Below are 17,556 nucleotides of genomic sequence, written 5' to 3'. Positions count from 1 at the left end.
CTCTCTCTCTCTCTCTCTCTCTCTCTCTCTCTCTCTCAGTACCTGGCTGTGGATGTGAGGAGGCTGAACGTCAGTCTTCTTCGGTGGTTTCGGGAAGGTGTAGCAGCAGCGCTCGGAGTTCCTGCAGGACGCGTTCACATCAACCGGCTCAATGTAAGACACACACACACACACACACACATTCATGCATCACACTGCAATGATTGACTGATCGATTGATCAGTTGTTTAATTGACTGATGGACGTCTCTTGCAGGAGAAGAAGAATGGCATCGAGCTCTTCGTGTCCTCTGATAGGCTGGGGATCTCGGAGCCCCGCCCTGCTGAAGAGGTCATCCAATCACTGAACGTCAGGGTCCTTCACCGCCACCTGGGACACTTCGGCATCACTGAGGTCTCAACTGAGGTGCGTCTGTGTTTGAAAACCGTTAATGTGCCTGCTGCCCCGTCTCCTTGGTAACCGCGGCTCGTTAAGCAGCCTCGTTAGTCCCCGTGGAGACAGGCGAATGGAGAGGATGGATTGGGATTATTAGAGAGCAGAGTGCTTCTTCTAAAAGTTTAATGGAAGTATTAAAGTCCCATCGATCAGCCTGAGGAAGAACAGAGCAGCTTTATAGATTATATTAATATTATTACTCTCACTGGCAGCAGAGAGATGTGACAGCTCTGCTGTAATAATATTACTGTAACAAATCAGAGGCTCCTGCGGAACAAATCAGGTTCCTGTGCTCGTCGTAAAGCAGCGGCTCTTAACACTGTCGGTGTGTGCATGAACAAAAAATCTACAAATTAACACACTGCTTGTTCTTCTCTGGAAACATCAGTCTTCTCCTCAAGTTGGAGAGAAAAAAAACAGACTTAAGTTCATTTTTATGACAGTTTGTTCATTCACATCTCTTCACGTGATCAATACTATCAGCTGCAGTATTGTTTTATACTGGTATCAGTGCTAATTGATCTGCTGTGCTATTCCTCATTTTTTTTCAGTTTTTATTGAAATTTCAGTTTCCGTCAAAAACCTTTTAAATGGCACAAAGACGAGCAGTAAACTAAGTTATGTATTTTTTGGGATCAAGTGGTGGGTTAACTTACAGCTCCTCTGCAGCAGTGGAAGTAAATTAAACCTTGATCTGATGTAAGCAGTTCCTACAGGTGTCCCAACGAGCTATTTTTAAGTTTTGTTGTTGCTGTAGTGCTACGCAGCTAACATTAGCATTAACAGCTGTTTACTTTCCAGTCTTGCCGAGAGCTTCAGCTGTTTTGTTTATAACACAAGAGGTTTCTGAGCAGCTACTTCTTCAGGCCAGACCGGAAGCTACAGTGACTCGGTATCGGAAAATGTTGACGCTAGTCGCCTGAGCCAGAGCTGGTTAGCATGCTAACTGCTGTAGAAGACAAGAGGTGATAGAAATAGAAGCAAAACAAGAGTTAACAATGGCGTTGTTTTGTGAGTTAAGGAATGAAGTTTGACGCTGAACTCACAATGTTTCTTCTAGACTGTAAACAGCTGCTAATGCTAACGTTAGCTATGTAGCTGTAGCAAAACATATCAGTGTGGGAGAGAATCCTTTGATCAGATCAGTCCTGTTAAAAACAAAAACAAAAAAAACATAAATAACTGAACTGGATCTGTGAGGTCAAAGGTCAGAATCCGGATTTATAAAAATTCATGAATTAATTTCCTTCGTCTGTGTCTGCAGAAGAACGTGCTGCAGGGCGAGCAGAGGGATCACGTGTGGAGCAGAGAAGGGTTTTACGCCGTCGTCCTCTTCTTCACCATCTTTGTCATCGTCATCACCTGCTTGATGGTAAAACACGACATCACACACACAGGACCTTCACCTCTGCATCTACACTGTGATCCTCAAACAAACCTTTGAAGGGGTTGAGACCGATTGGCCCCGCCCCACAGTGATCACCCCAGTGATGTCACTGACTGAGTCTATTTATTTATTTATTTTTTTATGATCTTTATTCCCTTTGGCTCTTTGTGCTGCTGCACAAACATGAACCAAAATAGCAGGTGAGCTTTGAGATGCGCACAGAAACTGACCGCTGTGCACTTAAAATAGATCCCACACACACACACACACACACACACACACACACACACACACACACACACACAGATCAGCATAATCGCTGACATCATGCAACACGTCTCTAAACCTTCCACCTCGGCCTCTCTGATTGGCTGAGACAGCCAACCTGCCTTTAGCCAATTTGTGTCCGTGGTCAAAGGTCATCATGTCCTGGTTTAACCTAACACACACACACACACACACACACACACAGACACACAGCACACACACACACACACACACACACACACACACACACACACACACACACACACACACACTCTAGCCTGTTGGTTTGTTGTCAGACAGAAAAGATAAAAAGCCTAAAAGCAACAGCAGAGATGTATGAAGTATGAATGTATATTAAATAAATAACAAACAGGGAAATAAAAATAATGGTTTAATACGAACAATGCAAATAAAAACAGTAGCCTGTATAGAAATATTGAGAAGTATTTCTCTGAGTCAGTTGTAGTGCCACATTTGATCCACATGAGGGAGCTGTTGTACACAGAAACCACCATGAGGCATTTACAGGCCCTGAACAATCCGTCCATATAATCTGTGTTTTATGTCCTGTGTCTTAGAGCTTTGAGTTTTCTCTCCACTCACTGTTTATCTGTTGTTCAGCTGAATTCTCCCTGATCTGGATTCAGTTTGAAATCAGGTCCTGTTGACAAAAATATAAACTTAAAATCACCTTAAAAATGAATCATGAGCACAAATTGTAGCTAAAACAAATAGAAAATATATATTATATATAATGATGATGTTGAATTGGCAGCGAACAGGGTGAAGACAAACGTAAAGTGTTTGATATTACTAATTAATTTAATATATAATTTAATTTAATAACATAATTTTTAGACAAAAATCAATAAATTTACAGATTAAAAAAAGTATTTTTAAATAGATTTTGAACATTTTAATTGAAACATTGCTGATTTCTAAAATTTCGCTTTAACTGAAATGATGGTTAATAAATAAATGATGTGACTTTAGTGGCAATAAAATACCAATAAAGAATCAATACTTTTTGATACCTTTAGTTTAGGGAAATAAACATGGTATAAACTTATTTTTTAATTTAACGAAAACTGCTCAGTGTTGAATAAAGTTTATCAAAATGAAATATAATTGTTAGCCAGTGTTTTGATTCAGGGCAGGAAAATGTCTGATTAATGAAACTAGAAAATACCACGTTTTGGCACCAACTTAAAGGCAGCGGCTCGTTGGACGTTTTGCGCTTCGGTATCTGGCTCTGTTTCAGATCCGGTTCCTGGTCGGCAGAGATTCATTAAGCTTGAACACTAATTAATTTCTTCTTCTTCTCTGTCTGACCTCCAGGTTTTGTACCGACTTAAGGAGAAGGTTCAGGTTTCTGACAGACAGCTGAAAGCTCCGCCCCCTGACCTCCACCTGACCCCCACCGTCCCTCCAGACTCCGCCCAGAGGTCAAAGGGCACTAAGGTCGGCACCCGACACCAAAAACTGTTTGACCGTTAACGTGTAAAAAAAGTATCATGACTCATTAAAGCATCCTCGTCGTCTCCAGGCTGTGACGTCAGGAAGCATGGTCCAAGCTGAGCTCCCTCCAGCTGTAGCCACGCCCATTCCCCAGCAGCAGCCAATCGTAGCCTGCCGCCGCCTCGCTCCACCTGTCGTCCCTCTGCCCAGGTAATTGTATTGACTAATGTTTCCCACAGCTCTCCAATTGAAATATATATATATAAAAAAAAAAAATTTTCCCTCTATTTCTTCTAGCCCCGCCCCTGTCCCTGTTGTCAACAGCAACAACCACGCCCCCCTCGCCAGCGCTGCCTCTGTGACAGCCAATAACGAGCTAAAGCCCTGCCCCTCCCCCTTCAGGATGAAACCTGCCGCAGGTCTGCAAGAAAGGTGAGTGATGTGGTTAGTTCAGACACAGTTGGACAGTTCGTGTCTGTCCCACACTGATGGTCTTACTTGCTTACTTTCTTGTTCTGGAGCTTTTGATCATATCCCGCAGTCTTCATCAGCAGGTCGACTTTACAGATGTTTACAGTTCGATTCTTCGCCGTTGGTTTAAAAGCTGAAATATTCGTAGTTCCCATCAAATCCACACAGACAGAAATCTCAACAGTCAGCAGCGAGAGGCAGCAACACGCCACTGATCGAAACGTTAGGAAACTTAAACGTTTCCTAACGTTTAAAAACGTCTAAACGTTTCGTAACGTTTGGACAGAGACGCAGATAACGAGCGTTCAGACGAAGCACCTCGTTCAGCAGCGGAAGAACAGTGTGTGTTTGTGTGTGTTCAGAGAACAGTGACCTCTGACCTCTGATTGTTGGAGCAGTCAGGTGTTGAGCTGCGTACGTGTCGATGAGGAGGCTTTAAATGGAGGTGTGTGTGTGTGTGTGTGTGTGTGTGTGTGTAACTTATATTTCAGAAAAGTCAGCACTTGAGGATTACATTCAGATTTCCTCCATAAACAATGTATACAGTGTGTGTGTGTGTGTGTGTGTGTGTGTGTGTGTGTGTGTGTGTGTGTGTGTGAAGGGAGGCGTCCACGTCAGGAAAATGTACATTAGAGTCCTTCACCTCATTCGGTCACTTAAAGGATCTTTCCCAGGTTTTCGCATGTTTCAGCTCATTGATCACAAACGTTGCGTCACATGGTCTCAGGTTATTTCATTATTATTATTATTTTCGTTTGCCGCCTCAGAAGTTGTAAATTATTCAAGTTATTTAATGAGTCTATTTAGTTTATATGGAAGTTAAAGTAGTTTATTAACTATTACTTGAAACTTAAAAAACCAAAAAACAAAAACATCAAATCAGAAGCAACAGTCCAGTTCTGGTGTTTATTGCTTCTGTAGCACAAACAGAAGCAGGAGACTTAAAGCTGAGACACGACGTGGAGTTAGTCCAGGTTGTGTGAAGGAGTAAATGAATCTTGATTTTTTGAGTTAACTTGTTAACGCACATCGCTCTCCACAGCATCATCCAAACACCAACCGAGGGAATGAAGACTCGGTGTGTTTGGGTCTAAACATTTAATTTGACATGTTTTTTAAAGCTGAGTTTGATCGTGAGAATCTTTTTGTTGGTTAAATAACCTCATTTTTCTTAATCAGCCGTGTGTGTAGTTCTCAGGGAGCTGTATTTTTATTCGGTCGGTGCTGCTTCAGTTCATTTCCCTCTTAAGTAGTTTCATAAGTGAAAAGAAAACATCTTTATCTGGGCCTCCGCTCGGAGTCGAGCACTTTAGCCTTTATCTGCCGCTCGTGACTCTTCCGTTAACGAGCGGTCGGAGCTCGGAGGCCATTTTGTTCTGGTTACATCAACGTCCAGAGCCTCTGAAGGTACGAGAGGGAGGAAGATTTCAGGCTGAGAGTGAGAACAGGATGTTTTTCTTGGTGTCTGTGTCTCTTTTGTGTGTGTGTGTGTGTGTGTGTGTTGTCGACTCTGGATGGCAGCCAATCAGCAATCAGACGAATAGGAAGAAACAGCATCCTGGAGAGGAAGCAGGTTGACACGTAGCGAGACGACAGTCCACCTACACACACCCTTCAAAGCACACCTTGTCTTTGTCTTCTTCTGCTGCTGCGACACCTCGCTGTGCAAACACAAAGGGTTTCTGCTGCTAGACTGAAATCACTTCAGTCTCTCGCTTGTGCAACAGTAAATGTGCGTTAAAGTGTTTGTGGTGAATTTATTTGACCTTGTTTTAAACTGTGACATCGTCCTGATGATGGAGGTGTTTGACCAAGACTGTATTTATGTTTAGTTTACATTCAGCCAGTTTGATTTTCTGTTTTAAACTAAAAATCTTCCTTTTCTTTTTGGTTTTTAAACCAAAAACGAAAAACAAGAACATTAAACCAGAAGAAACGGTCCAATTATGATGTTTGCACATTTTGTTTTTTTAATTTTTCCTTGTTGATTTGAAGAGTGGAGAAAGGTCGTCAGGTGACAGACACCAGAATCGGACCGTTTCTTCCAATGTGTTGTTCCTGTTTTTCATTTTTTAATTCTGACAACAAAAACAGAAAAACCTGGTTTTTGGTTTAAAACAAACAAAAAAAAAAACTTGGCAAAACCATGGCATTTTTGTTTTTTTGCTTTAAACTAAAAAACGCTTGTACGTGCGTCTGAAGAACTGAAGAACGGTTCCTGCATGAGGCCGAGTGTCTTTACAGGTAAAACTTTCATTCCTGAAAAAGTTGACTGAGACAGAAACAACTAGAAAGGTTGAACCATGACCAGCGTGAGTCATAAATCTATGGCTGCAGAATGTGATTAAATATCAAATATCGCTGCAGAGGGTGAAACTGTTTCTGCTGTTTTCTACTTCCTGTCCCTCCCCTCCAGACGTGGCTCTAATGTCTCTCTGGTGTTGGACATGTCGGCTCTCGGCTCCGTGGAGCCCCTCAATGTTGCTGTCGTGACGCCCAGGGAGTCGGTGGCGAGGGAGTACCTGTCGTCCGCCGGCCGGCCGCTGACGAGACAGCAGCTCCGAGACATCGTCAACAACACGCACAAGCTCCACGCCGAGTTCACTGTACGTACTGAAACACACATGTTGGTGTGAATTTCACGCTGATTGAATTTCAATTTTTAGGCACAAGGTCAAAGTTCAAGTCCTTCTAAACGCACTGGGTCTGAGTGACACCACTGGTGTTTTATATTATATGTTTTTCTTTCTTTCCTGTTTATCATTATTTATGTATTAAAAATGTTTTAATTTATTTCTAATGCTGAAGGTCTTTTCCCCATTTCAGGAAATTCCCATGAATTTCATCGACCCTAAGGAGCTCGATATTCCAAACCACGGAACCAAGAACAGATACAAGACCATACTACCCAGTGAGTAGTGTGTGTGTGTGTGTGTGTGTGTGTGTGTGTGTGTGTGTGTGTGTGTGTGTGTTCTTAGCATCACAAGATAAGATATGATAAACTTTAATTTCTTTAATACTTTAATAAAGCTGCATTCAAGGAACACGCAAAATAAAACGTGTGAAATAGGTTTGGTTTCCTTCCATATGTTGGCAGTGCCTGTCATTTAAATTAAATAACATAATTAGTGTTAGCACAAAGTTAAAGGGTAAAAACAATAAGAATAAAAACTTTAAAGTGAAAGGGAAATTAATCTTAAATAATATTAATATTTATATTAAAACCAGCGTCATCTTAATTAAATGCTGAGGAATTGATGAGTAAGAAGAATTATTGGTATGAAACAAATGCGTGTGCGTGTGTGTGTGTGTGTGTGTGTGTGTGTGTGTGTGTGTGTGTGTGTGTGTGTGTGTGTGTGTGTGTGTGAAATCTCAAAGTTGCTAAGAAACACTTCTAAAACAATCCTCATGTCTTATTTCCTGTTGAACCAGGAAGCTGCTTTAGTGTGTGGGAGGGGTTTAAGGTCAAAGGCCAACAACCCCAAGGACAGCTAATATCGCACCTCCCTCTTTCCTCCACACACACACACACACACACACACACACACACACACACACACACACACACACACACACACACACACACACACGAACAATACATTTTCCTCAGAGCACAGTTTGTTCTCACACTGCCAGCCAACCAGTGAGCCTGATTAAGACATTATGTAACACACACACACACACACAAAGACACAATGATGGTTTTTGGTTTGTGCACTCATGTTTTCGATCCTGGTGGGGTTATCAGTATACCAGGGGGTGAAGGGGGTGAGTGGCCGGAAGGAAGGAAGGAAGGAACGCCACCACCCCCCAATCAGGGCTGAGGAATGCTCACCTAGAGCTGCTGTCAATCAAACTCCTTCCTGTGTTTCATTTCATCTGTTGTCTTTTCTGAAGGTGCTCACTGTTCGCCCCGGTACAGGGCTGTGGTCCGGACTAACGGGACTGAGTCAGGTCCCAGTCAAGATGAGGCGTCAAGGTGTAGGGTTAGATTGAAGACTGTGTTTAAAAGCAGGTCCCAACAAAGTCAAGACAGAGTCTAAAAGCAGGTCGCGACAAACACAACAGAGTCTAAAAGCAGGTCGCAACAAAGTCAAGACCAGGTCTAAAAGCAGGTTGCAACAAAGTCAAGACAGAGTCTAAAAGCAGGTCGAAACAAAGTCAAGACAGAGTCTAAAAGCAGGTCGAAACAAAGTCAAGACAGAGTCTAAAAGCAGGTCGAAACAAAGTCAAAACAGAGTCTTAAAGCAGGTTGCAACAAAGTCAAGACAGAGTCTAAAAGCAGGTCGCAACAAAGTTAAGACAGAGTCTAAAAGCAGGTCGCGACAAAGTCAACACAGTCTAAAAGCAGGTCGCAACAAAGTCAAGACAGAGTCTAAAAGCAGGTCGCAACAAAGTTAAGACAGAGTCTAAAAGCAGGTCGCGACAAACACAACAGAGTCTAAAAGCAGGTCGCAACAAAGTCAAGACCAGGTCTAAAAGCAGGTCGCAAGAAAGTCAAGACAGAGTCTAAAAGCAGGTCGAAACAAAGTCAAGACAGAGTCTTAAAGCAGGTCGCAACAAAGTCAAGACAGAGTCTAAAAGCAGGTCGCAACAAAGTCAAGACAGAGTCTAAAAGCAGGTCGAAACAAAGTCAAGACAGAGTCTAAAAGCAGGTCGAAACAAAGTCAAGACAGAGTCTTAAAGCAGGTTGCAACAAAGTCAAGACAGAGTCTTAAAGCAGGTCGCAACAAAGTTAAGACAGAGTCTTAAAGCAGGTCAGAATAGAGTCAGTGCCGTCCCCCTCCTTCCTGTGTTGCTGATGTTGCTGATGTTTCACTAGAATACTGAGGTGATTTCAGTCCAGTACATCATGTAAATGACCTGAAACCGTCATTGATTTTACAGGACATTGATATGGAGTTTAATGACGCACATCTCCCTCTGCCTGTTCACTTGGTACAAAGTATTCACACGATAATTATTTTTAGATAACTGATGTAAGGTGCAGCTCTCTGGATATTTTTGTTTTATGCAGAATAAACAAACTGAATGTAGATGCCATATCTAAATCTTTGTTGCCTTCTCCATCCTTGCCCCCTTTCCTTTTCCCTCCGCTCCCTCCCTTTTATCATAAATCCTCCTCTCCTTGCCATGTGTCCGTAGATCCTCATTCCAGAGTGATCCTGAAGTCCAAGAGCTGCAACGACCTGCTGAGCTCCTACATTAATGCTAATTACATACGGGTGGGTATTTACAGCTGTCCAGAAATATTAGACTAAAAAAAGGATTCATCAGTTTTTAACTTCGTAGAAAAGTAGAAACTCTACCTTCCCATGTCCTGATTTTGAGAGACCTATTTATCTTTCCCCTCTTTAAATTCAGTAAACACTGACGACATTTGTTTGTTTAATCTCCTCTAAACCTGAGAACAAACATCCAACAAACTGACATTATCACATCACATGTCTGGAATGCCAACAAGGTTTTTCTTCTGGTTTCCTCATTAGCACAAACACAGTGAAAGTATACTGCTGCAGAAGTCTGTAATGTCGCTTCTCAGACTCTGACACAATAGACTTTCTTCCTGTCAGGAAACCCCACTGAAACAGTTGAAACCATCGGGGCTGCATGAGAGAACAGAAGCTGTGTTTAAATACTTCATCGTACTCTACAAGCACCAAATTTAGCTGGTCCAAGGTCAGATAGCAGAAAATGAAATATGAAATACGTAGCTGATGACCACATTATTGTCAATCGTCTTGTAATTCTCTGCACTTTTTTGTTCATGCAAACTGCTGAATACAGAAAACATCTAGACGATATGATGACTATGAATTAAGAGGCAAAATATGTCACGTGTATTTTTAAACCATTTTTTGATGCGTTTTCATCAAAAAGGCAGAATACAAGAAATAAAAAACAGTATTAAGTGCATACATGAAGTATTTTGATTGCTTACATCACTCCTACATGATAATTGAATGAAAACAACTTGTTTTGTCCCTTATATTGGTATCTGCATGGTTCATATCCTTTCCTGTATGCAAAACTTTTATTCAATTCCTGTTGTGGAAAAAAATGAACAGTTTTTAACATTTGTTCTGGAAAGAATGTAAAATATATAGAGATATAGTATATGGACACAAAACAATTTCAGTCCAGTGCAGAGGTCATATCAACGGTATTTGTTGCCACCCTGTTGACGCAGTTGTGTGATTGGCTCCCCTCTCAGGGTTACCTGGGTGACGAGAAGGCATTCATCGCCACTCAGGGTCCCATGGTGAACACGGTAAATGACTTCTGGCAGATGGCGTGGCAGGAGGAGTCGCCGGTCATCGTTATGATCACCAAACTGAAGGAGAAGAACGAGGTAATCTGACGAACTGAAGGACTGACACTTGAAAAACAAAGAGAGTTGGTTTCTATCCTTTTTTCCTGCACATTTTCAATTTGCACATTAAAAACCTGAGCGGAAATGTAGAAAAATTTTTTAAAAAATCTTGAAATATCGCAAAAAAGTTTTGGTAACACTTTATTTTACAGGACCCATATTTTCCAGCTATATTCATTTATACTCACGCTTACCTGTAGTTTTCAGCTGCACAGAAATTCCTTAGTTTTGTGTTTCAAACTGATAATGATCAACAAATAAAACACACTTGAACAGGAAAATTGTTAAATAATTAGGTCCCTTCTATCACAGTTTAGGCATCACAACAACAAGTTCATTGTCATGGAAAACTAAAGGAAGGAAATCAATTTAAAATCTAAGGAGGAATTTGAATTACCAAACAGGTAAACTGAAGTTAATGGGCTAAACATGCAAATCCAACAGTGTCTTTGTGTTTCTCTCCAACTTTGTAGAAGTGTGTTCTGTATTGGCCAGAGAAGAGGGGGATCTATGGCAAGATTGAAGTGTTGGTGAACAGCATCAGAGAGTGTGAACACTACACCACTCGCAGCCTCACACTCAAGGTACACACTTAAAAAAAAATAAAAAGAAAGAAAAAAAGAAACTTTCTATTTCTGGTACTCCTGTGCAAAGAGGGCCATTTATTTAAAGTTGGAGCTTGGGACTGTATCTTTGCAGTGTGGGAATCAAACCCGTGTGCTGCAGCATTACTGGTACACATCGTGGCCCGACCACAAAACCCCTGACTCCGCGATGCCGCTGCTGCAGCTGATGGCTGATGTTGAGACAGACAGACAAATGGCTGCCGTCATGGGACCAGTTACTGTCCACTGCAGGTACAGAGAGCGGGAAACAGCCTTTTTATGCTACAACTGAAAAATGTGTGAAATAACTTCATTACCCACGTTCCCTTCCTTGCAGTGCTGGGATTGGCCGGACCGGCTGCTTCATTGCTACGACGATAGGCTGTCGACAGCTGCAGTTGGAGGGAGTGGTGGATGTACTGAGCATCACCTGCCAGCTCCGAGCCGACAGGTAATACAAGCAGAAAAAGTTGAATTACTGTACTTGCACAGCATGTTACTAACATTAATTTCATTTATTGGAATTATTTCTTATTTGATATTTATGAGATAAAAAGAGGAACATCATATCCCTGGACTAGAAGTTTCCATCTTCAAAATGTCTTTTTCAAAAAACACACATGGAGGGAAAAAGGGATCTTATATAAGGGCTAATACTTTTTTCCCTTCAGTTTCTCCCCTTTCTTCTCATTATGGTACATTCCTGAAGTGAAGTCAAAAAGAATAAATGGTGAACCAAATGTCCTAATAAGTCAGTATGTAAACAGATTTGAGGTCCTGACAACTAGTGCACATACTTGATTTTTTTTTCCTGTTGCCACAATTTTCATTTGCCTTCACTAGTTGGAGATAGTATGTTTTTTTTAGCTTTGTCTTGTGGGAAATAGCTTTTTGTCCTCAGATGTCCTCACAATGTATTAACAAACGTTAGCTTCCCACAGTGCATTTCCACACACACTGATTCTTGTCTTTAATTTTCTCCTGCTTTTTACATTTTCAATATGTTTTGTAGTTGTTTGGGCGACCTGCATTTTGTCCTCAGATGTCCTCACATTGTCAGTGTGTAAACAGATATTAGGTCTTGACAACTCATGCACATAGAGATTTAATATTTTTGTTCTATTTCCACAATTTTCATTTGCCTTCATCAGTTTTGCTTTTTTCGCTGTGCCTCTTGGAAACCGGCTCTTTGTCCTAAGATATCCTCACAGTGTACAAACACATGTTAGGTCCCCACAGTGCGTTTTCACACACACTGTTTTTTTTGTTTGTTTTGTTTTGTACTTCTGAGGACCTTTCTATCCAAATGTGCCTACAATGTCAATGTAAATACAGGTGTCATTTCCCCACAACACATGCACACACACATCTTTTTGTAATTGTGTGTTGTGAGAACCACCTTTTGGTCCCCATATGTGCCTGCAATGTTAAGTGTAAAAACAGGTGCTACGCCCTGACAATGCTGGTCATTTTCATGGCCAAGATGTTCAATGCAACTATTCACAGTATCTTGATTAATAAAAAGAAATAATGTAGTGTGTAATATCATTATTACAGTAATTAATAATCTCTTTGTCTGTTCATACAGAGGTGGTATGATCCAGACAGGTGAGCAGTACGAGTTTGTCCATCACGCACTGAGCCTGTACGAGGCCCGCCTCTCCACAGAAACCGGCCAATGAGTGTTCACCACCTCAGGAGACGTCTGCTTAAACCTTGAAGTGGCTGACAAAGTCTTGAGCAGGTATGATCTCTGAGATTTAGGATTTCTCTGAGGATGTTGGGATTCTGGAGGAGGTCATTGAGTTTGATGGACAACCAAAGAGGAATGTTGTGGGCAGAGCCTGTTGAAGGAAAGAGGACAGGTTAATTTCTGGAAATGGAATGTATCCGCTCTTCTTCTTCTTCTGCTGTTTCTTCTTCATGTTTTGTCGGTGAACGGTTCTTCAGAGGAACTGAAGAGACTCATCCACTTCACTTCTCTTAACTGACTGTCAGATTGTGTCGTTTTTAACTAACCAGACTGTCCTATTACCTCTTTTCTGTCATGGAGACGTAGAAATAGTTTGACTGAAATTGATGGTACATTGTTCAATAACACTGCTGTGTTTCTGTGTCTTATAGGATTTAAAAATTATTTTTTAACATGGTGTTCTTATACGAAAGGCTATTGGAAAATGACTGTTAGCTGGTTGCACCTTTGGTTAAGCTACTATACCACTGTTGAACCAACCCTTCCAGCCTATTTCTATTTGTGACTTCAGCACGCCATACGTTACTCTGTAATTTGGACACATTACATTCCCTACAAGTTTTTTTTGTACTTTATTTTTATTCAGTTGTTTTAACATACAGTTCAACAAGACACCTTATAAACACTGACAGACAAGAATCCACGAAAACTGACAAACTATATCATAATAACTAATAATAATAAAAAGAACAATTAAAAACAAAACATATTAGGGTGCTTTTAATCCAATATACCTGTGCAAGTGGTTTCCATAAACATTTCTATTCTATATTAACCCTTTGCCTCTGTGATCAATGCTTAATTAATTTCTCATATATTTTCAGGTAGGATACCAAAAATAAAAAGTGCTGGATTCAGATTCAAATCGATACCCATAATAAACTTGATTTCTTTTTGAATATTTTGCAGTCCCTGAAAATATGAATATGAGACTTGATAGCTCAACTAACATGAAATTTTACCTTGGTAACAAGCTGTCAGTGTAATTTATGAAACACATTCATTTTCAATGCTTACAATACATTAACACTACCTTCTCATATGTTAGCAAGTGTGGTATTCAATTAAACCCAAACCATGTAGATTAAGTGAGCCATTAGCCTGCTAACAAATGGACATTGTCTAAGCACACATTTCAGTTATAATCAGAACTATGAAAAACTTTTCTTTCTTTATTCCCACAAACAGCACTCCTCTGCTAATTTATACTAGACATACATTATGTCCGTGGCCTGGTAACTTAGAGTGCTAAGGTCACAAATGGAACTACCTCCAGCCATAAAACACATGCTAAAAGCTAACAAACCAATGTAATGATAAATAAGCTTCCGCTAAGCTAGGTTGTGTAGTATTGCAATTCCATAGAGGCTCATTCTAGCATTAATAGATTGATATGCTATTTATGTTAATAAATGGAAACTAACCTATAAACGTATGCTATCTGCTAGCACGCTATGCTAATGCAATATTTCATTAAACCAATTAAATCTTGTATTCCACTGCTAAATAACGATTCTCAAACACTAACAGTTTGTTACAACAGTTATTTTTACACTGTTCAATAGGTAGGCCTACAGCTCCAAAGAGAGTTGATAGCAGTTCTGAGAATTATGGGAACAGTAGTTTTGAATGCTAACAAAGTGTTTTTATCTTTGTTAGATAAAGTTTTTTCTAGCTGTTGCAGTGGTATACTAATTATCTTACAACATAAACACAATGCCCCACCATCGTGTTAAAACTTAAAATAACAATGAAAAAAATGTATATAATACCCCAAAAAATGACACAAGCTAGCTCAAAATTCGCGTGGCACTTTGTTCAGTCATTTTCCGTCAGGATTTGTACATTTAATCCATTCTTAAAATTCATAGTTGAAATATCTTGATATTTTATTCAAAGGTTCATTTTTCAGCATATCACTAAATTGAAAACCAGTTTGCTGAGTAATTCCTGACACAACAAATATTTTGAAAAACTTGCGCTGCTTGGTCTCAGAGTTTACACTTAGTTTGATATTTAACCTTGTTTCTTGCATCGACAATTCCCCCTTTGTGTGAAAATTACTTTATACCAAAAATGTGAAACAATTTAAGTCACAATGGTGCAATCATCTCATCGGTGTGATGTTGTAAATTATGTTATCTAGTGAGTGAGTTATTTTGGTGTATCAAAGTAATAATAACTTTATTTTTATACTGTTTTTACATGTTTTTGATGTGTTTAGCAGCTATCAGCTATTTGTCAACTAGTATGAAAACTCGCTATCTGGGGTACAAACCTCATTATCTCTAAATGATCAATTTAGCAGGAGCTGGACGGAATTAACAAATTACTTTTTTTTCTCTTTTGTTGGAGTCAGAAAGTTGAAGTTTGAAGTGTGCACAAACCCAAATTTAGCCCTGTTTAAGCTATTTTTAATGAAGCAGTATTTGTAAAATTTTCCCCCATACAAACAATATTATAATATTAATATTATTATAATATAATTAACTTCAGTTTTCCAGTTCCTGGAGTGTTGACTTGTTTTAGAGATTTGAGGTTTCTACAACAACGCCAGTAATGAACAACATTAACATATACATCTAATCTGCTCTCTGTGTGAATGGGATAACATTGTACCGTACATGTTAAAGTGCTATTAAAACTGATGTGGGCAGTTACATTTCAATCCACGGACCACAAACACAGAGAAATTGCTGCTAAAACTGGGAGCGTTGTCTGGACTGCACGGTTGACGGACAATAAATGAGAGAAACTTTGAAGACTCTTCTTTTTCTATGTACCAATATATTTTTATTTATATCTTTACTTGTGATACAATCAAGGGACTTTTGACCTGCGTCTGTTTGTCTATACGTCCAACATGCCTCCTGGGACCATCAACAACCCACTCTTCACTTGAGTCAATTCAAATCATCTCAATTTCAAAACTCAAAATGGTCAAAATCTAATATATTCCAGTGTGATAGTGATGTAATTTTCTGTTTGAAGTGACTGAAGCGAAAGTGAGTTGAGCCCGGCCTCCATGCCCACTGCAGCAGCGGGTACAACAACACACACTGCCTCTGACGTAGTATTGTGTATGTACAGTAGGTGGTGGTTGATGTCCTGTACTTTATTGTTGTTGACTGTTGATGGAGATTAAAGGGACGCTAAACATTTTCAATTTTAGACAGTCATGCAGTTGCCGGTTTTATTGAAATTTACAGTGTTTTGTTTCTAAGATTCGTGGTTAAATGAGGAATTGACCTTTCTGTTAGATTTATTGGGTAACACTTTCTTTTACAGGTCCTTTAGTTTCCTGTTTAGTGAAATAACAAATTTTTAGCCTTTTTAAAAGGTATTTCTTTTGGTGGCGGAAGCTAGTGAGAGAAAAAGTTTAGCTCAAATGTTCTTAAAGCTAACTTATATATAACAGTTATTTTTACGATGTTAGCTGGTGAAAGAGAAAATATTTAGCTCATGTTTGTTCTTTTTGTAACGCTGGCTAGTAAGATTTTCCCTCATGGAGGTTAACTTACAATTAATGCTCCACACAACATTTCTCTGTTTCCTAATAAGCTAACATTTGCTAGTTAGCAAGATACTTAACTGATGCTAGCTAGCCACCTTGCTAATAATAAGTTGTAACAGATTTTAATGTTTTATTATTTCTCCTGCACATAATGATGAATAAATACAATTTTTTACTGAGATGTACTAATTCTGCTGTATACATTGTGCATGTGCAGTGGAGGTAATTCATTAATATTAGAGTTCAAACTATTAGAACTTTATTTAAAGTTTTTAAATATACCAAATATGTCAAACTTTTAACATAAGAGATAGAACAATTATCTCACAAACTAACCAAGACATTGATGTTACAAACATGTTAACAGTAGTTTCTGATACATCAGCGAGTGTGCAAGTTAACAGTTAACAAGTGTTGGTTAATTTGGTTAATGTGAGGAATTAAAGTAACAAAAATTAAATACTGTGAAAAACAAAACTACCACATTAAAATTAAAAATGTTAGAGTCCTTTTAAACTCCTACTGTGTGGGCATTTCAGTCAGAGTACACCTGATGCTAATTAGTGTACGTACGATACGTGGTTTTTTTAATGTATTACTAATCAACTTGAATGTTGTAACAGTCCGGAACATTAGCCACTGAGTAGTGCTGTAACCTCTTTATCTACTTTACATATATACTGTTATCTGTAATATGTACATAAAAACACTGGACATAAAAACAATGTGGTCTGACTCTTGTCTGGGACTGACTGACTGACTGACTGACTGACTGACTGACTGACTGACTGTTCATTTAATGGGTCAACACCGGTCATCCAATTGACAGCTTTGGTTGTCATTAGGAACCGAAGACCCAGGAACTGGCCCTGACCAAACACACTTGCTGCTCCTATTCTTTGTGTAAACAGGTAAGGTAACATTTAACTGGTAGGAATGAGAATTTTGTTTAGTGGTAATCAAACCACATTGAACGAACGCAACTGTTATGATCTTGGACAGGAGTTGAGGTCAAAAAGGTCACTTATACTCACTTTATTTTTTGGGTCTTTAAACCTTTGGGTAAAAATTGACATTGTTTTGGTTTTCCGACCCTCAAAGAGTTTCACTTTTTTTTACACAAAGCCAAAGCACCAGTTTTACTTTAAAGGACCAGAATTTTTTGCCATGAACTGCAACAACATTTGCTTTTAGAAAACTAATCAGTTAGACCATATCCGTACTAAGGCGACTTATTTGTAAACGCATCTTTTTCTCTCCGTGTTGGCCTTTAGTCCAGACTGAAATGTTGTT

General features: G+C 39.5%; 1 protein-coding gene across 2 annotated transcripts in view; it reads left to right on the top strand.

Moving 5' to 3' along the window:
* Positions 1–16,965, top strand: part of ptprr (protein tyrosine phosphatase, receptor type R) — a 34,416-nt gene extending 17,451 nt beyond the window's left edge. For both annotated transcript variants that reach the window (XM_022749682.1, XM_022749680.1), the window contains exons 3-16: positions 40–153; positions 256–405; positions 1,700–1,807; positions 3,428–3,550; positions 3,636–3,757; positions 3,845–3,979; positions 6,435–6,624; positions 6,845–6,929; positions 9,164–9,243; positions 10,233–10,370; positions 10,865–10,975; positions 11,091–11,248; positions 11,334–11,447; positions 12,585–16,965. In XM_022749682.1, coding sequence (XP_022605403.1) covers positions 40–153; positions 256–405; positions 1,700–1,807; positions 3,428–3,550; positions 3,636–3,757; positions 3,845–3,979; positions 6,435–6,624; positions 6,845–6,929; positions 9,164–9,243; positions 10,233–10,370; positions 10,865–10,975; positions 11,091–11,248; positions 11,334–11,447; positions 12,585–12,678 — 1,722 coding nt within the window. In that variant the 3' untranslated portion in view covers positions 12,679–16,965. The remainder of the gene's footprint in view (positions 1–39; positions 154–255; positions 406–1,699; positions 1,808–3,427; positions 3,551–3,635; positions 3,758–3,844; positions 3,980–6,434; positions 6,625–6,844; positions 6,930–9,163; positions 9,244–10,232; positions 10,371–10,864; positions 10,976–11,090; positions 11,249–11,333; positions 11,448–12,584) is intronic.
* The last annotated feature ends 591 nt before the right edge of the window (positions 16,966–17,556 follow it).

The sequence above is a fragment of the Seriola dumerili genome, unplaced genomic scaffold (genome assembly GCF_002260705.1).
Source record: "Seriola dumerili isolate Sdu_G_001 unplaced genomic scaffold, Sdu_1.0 BDQW01000138.1, whole genome shotgun sequence".
NCBI classification, from domain to species: Eukaryota; Metazoa; Chordata; class Actinopteri; order Carangiformes; family Carangidae; genus Seriola; species Seriola dumerili.
Note: the sequence above shows the minus strand (reverse complement) of the source record. Positions and strands in the feature narration are given on the sequence as shown.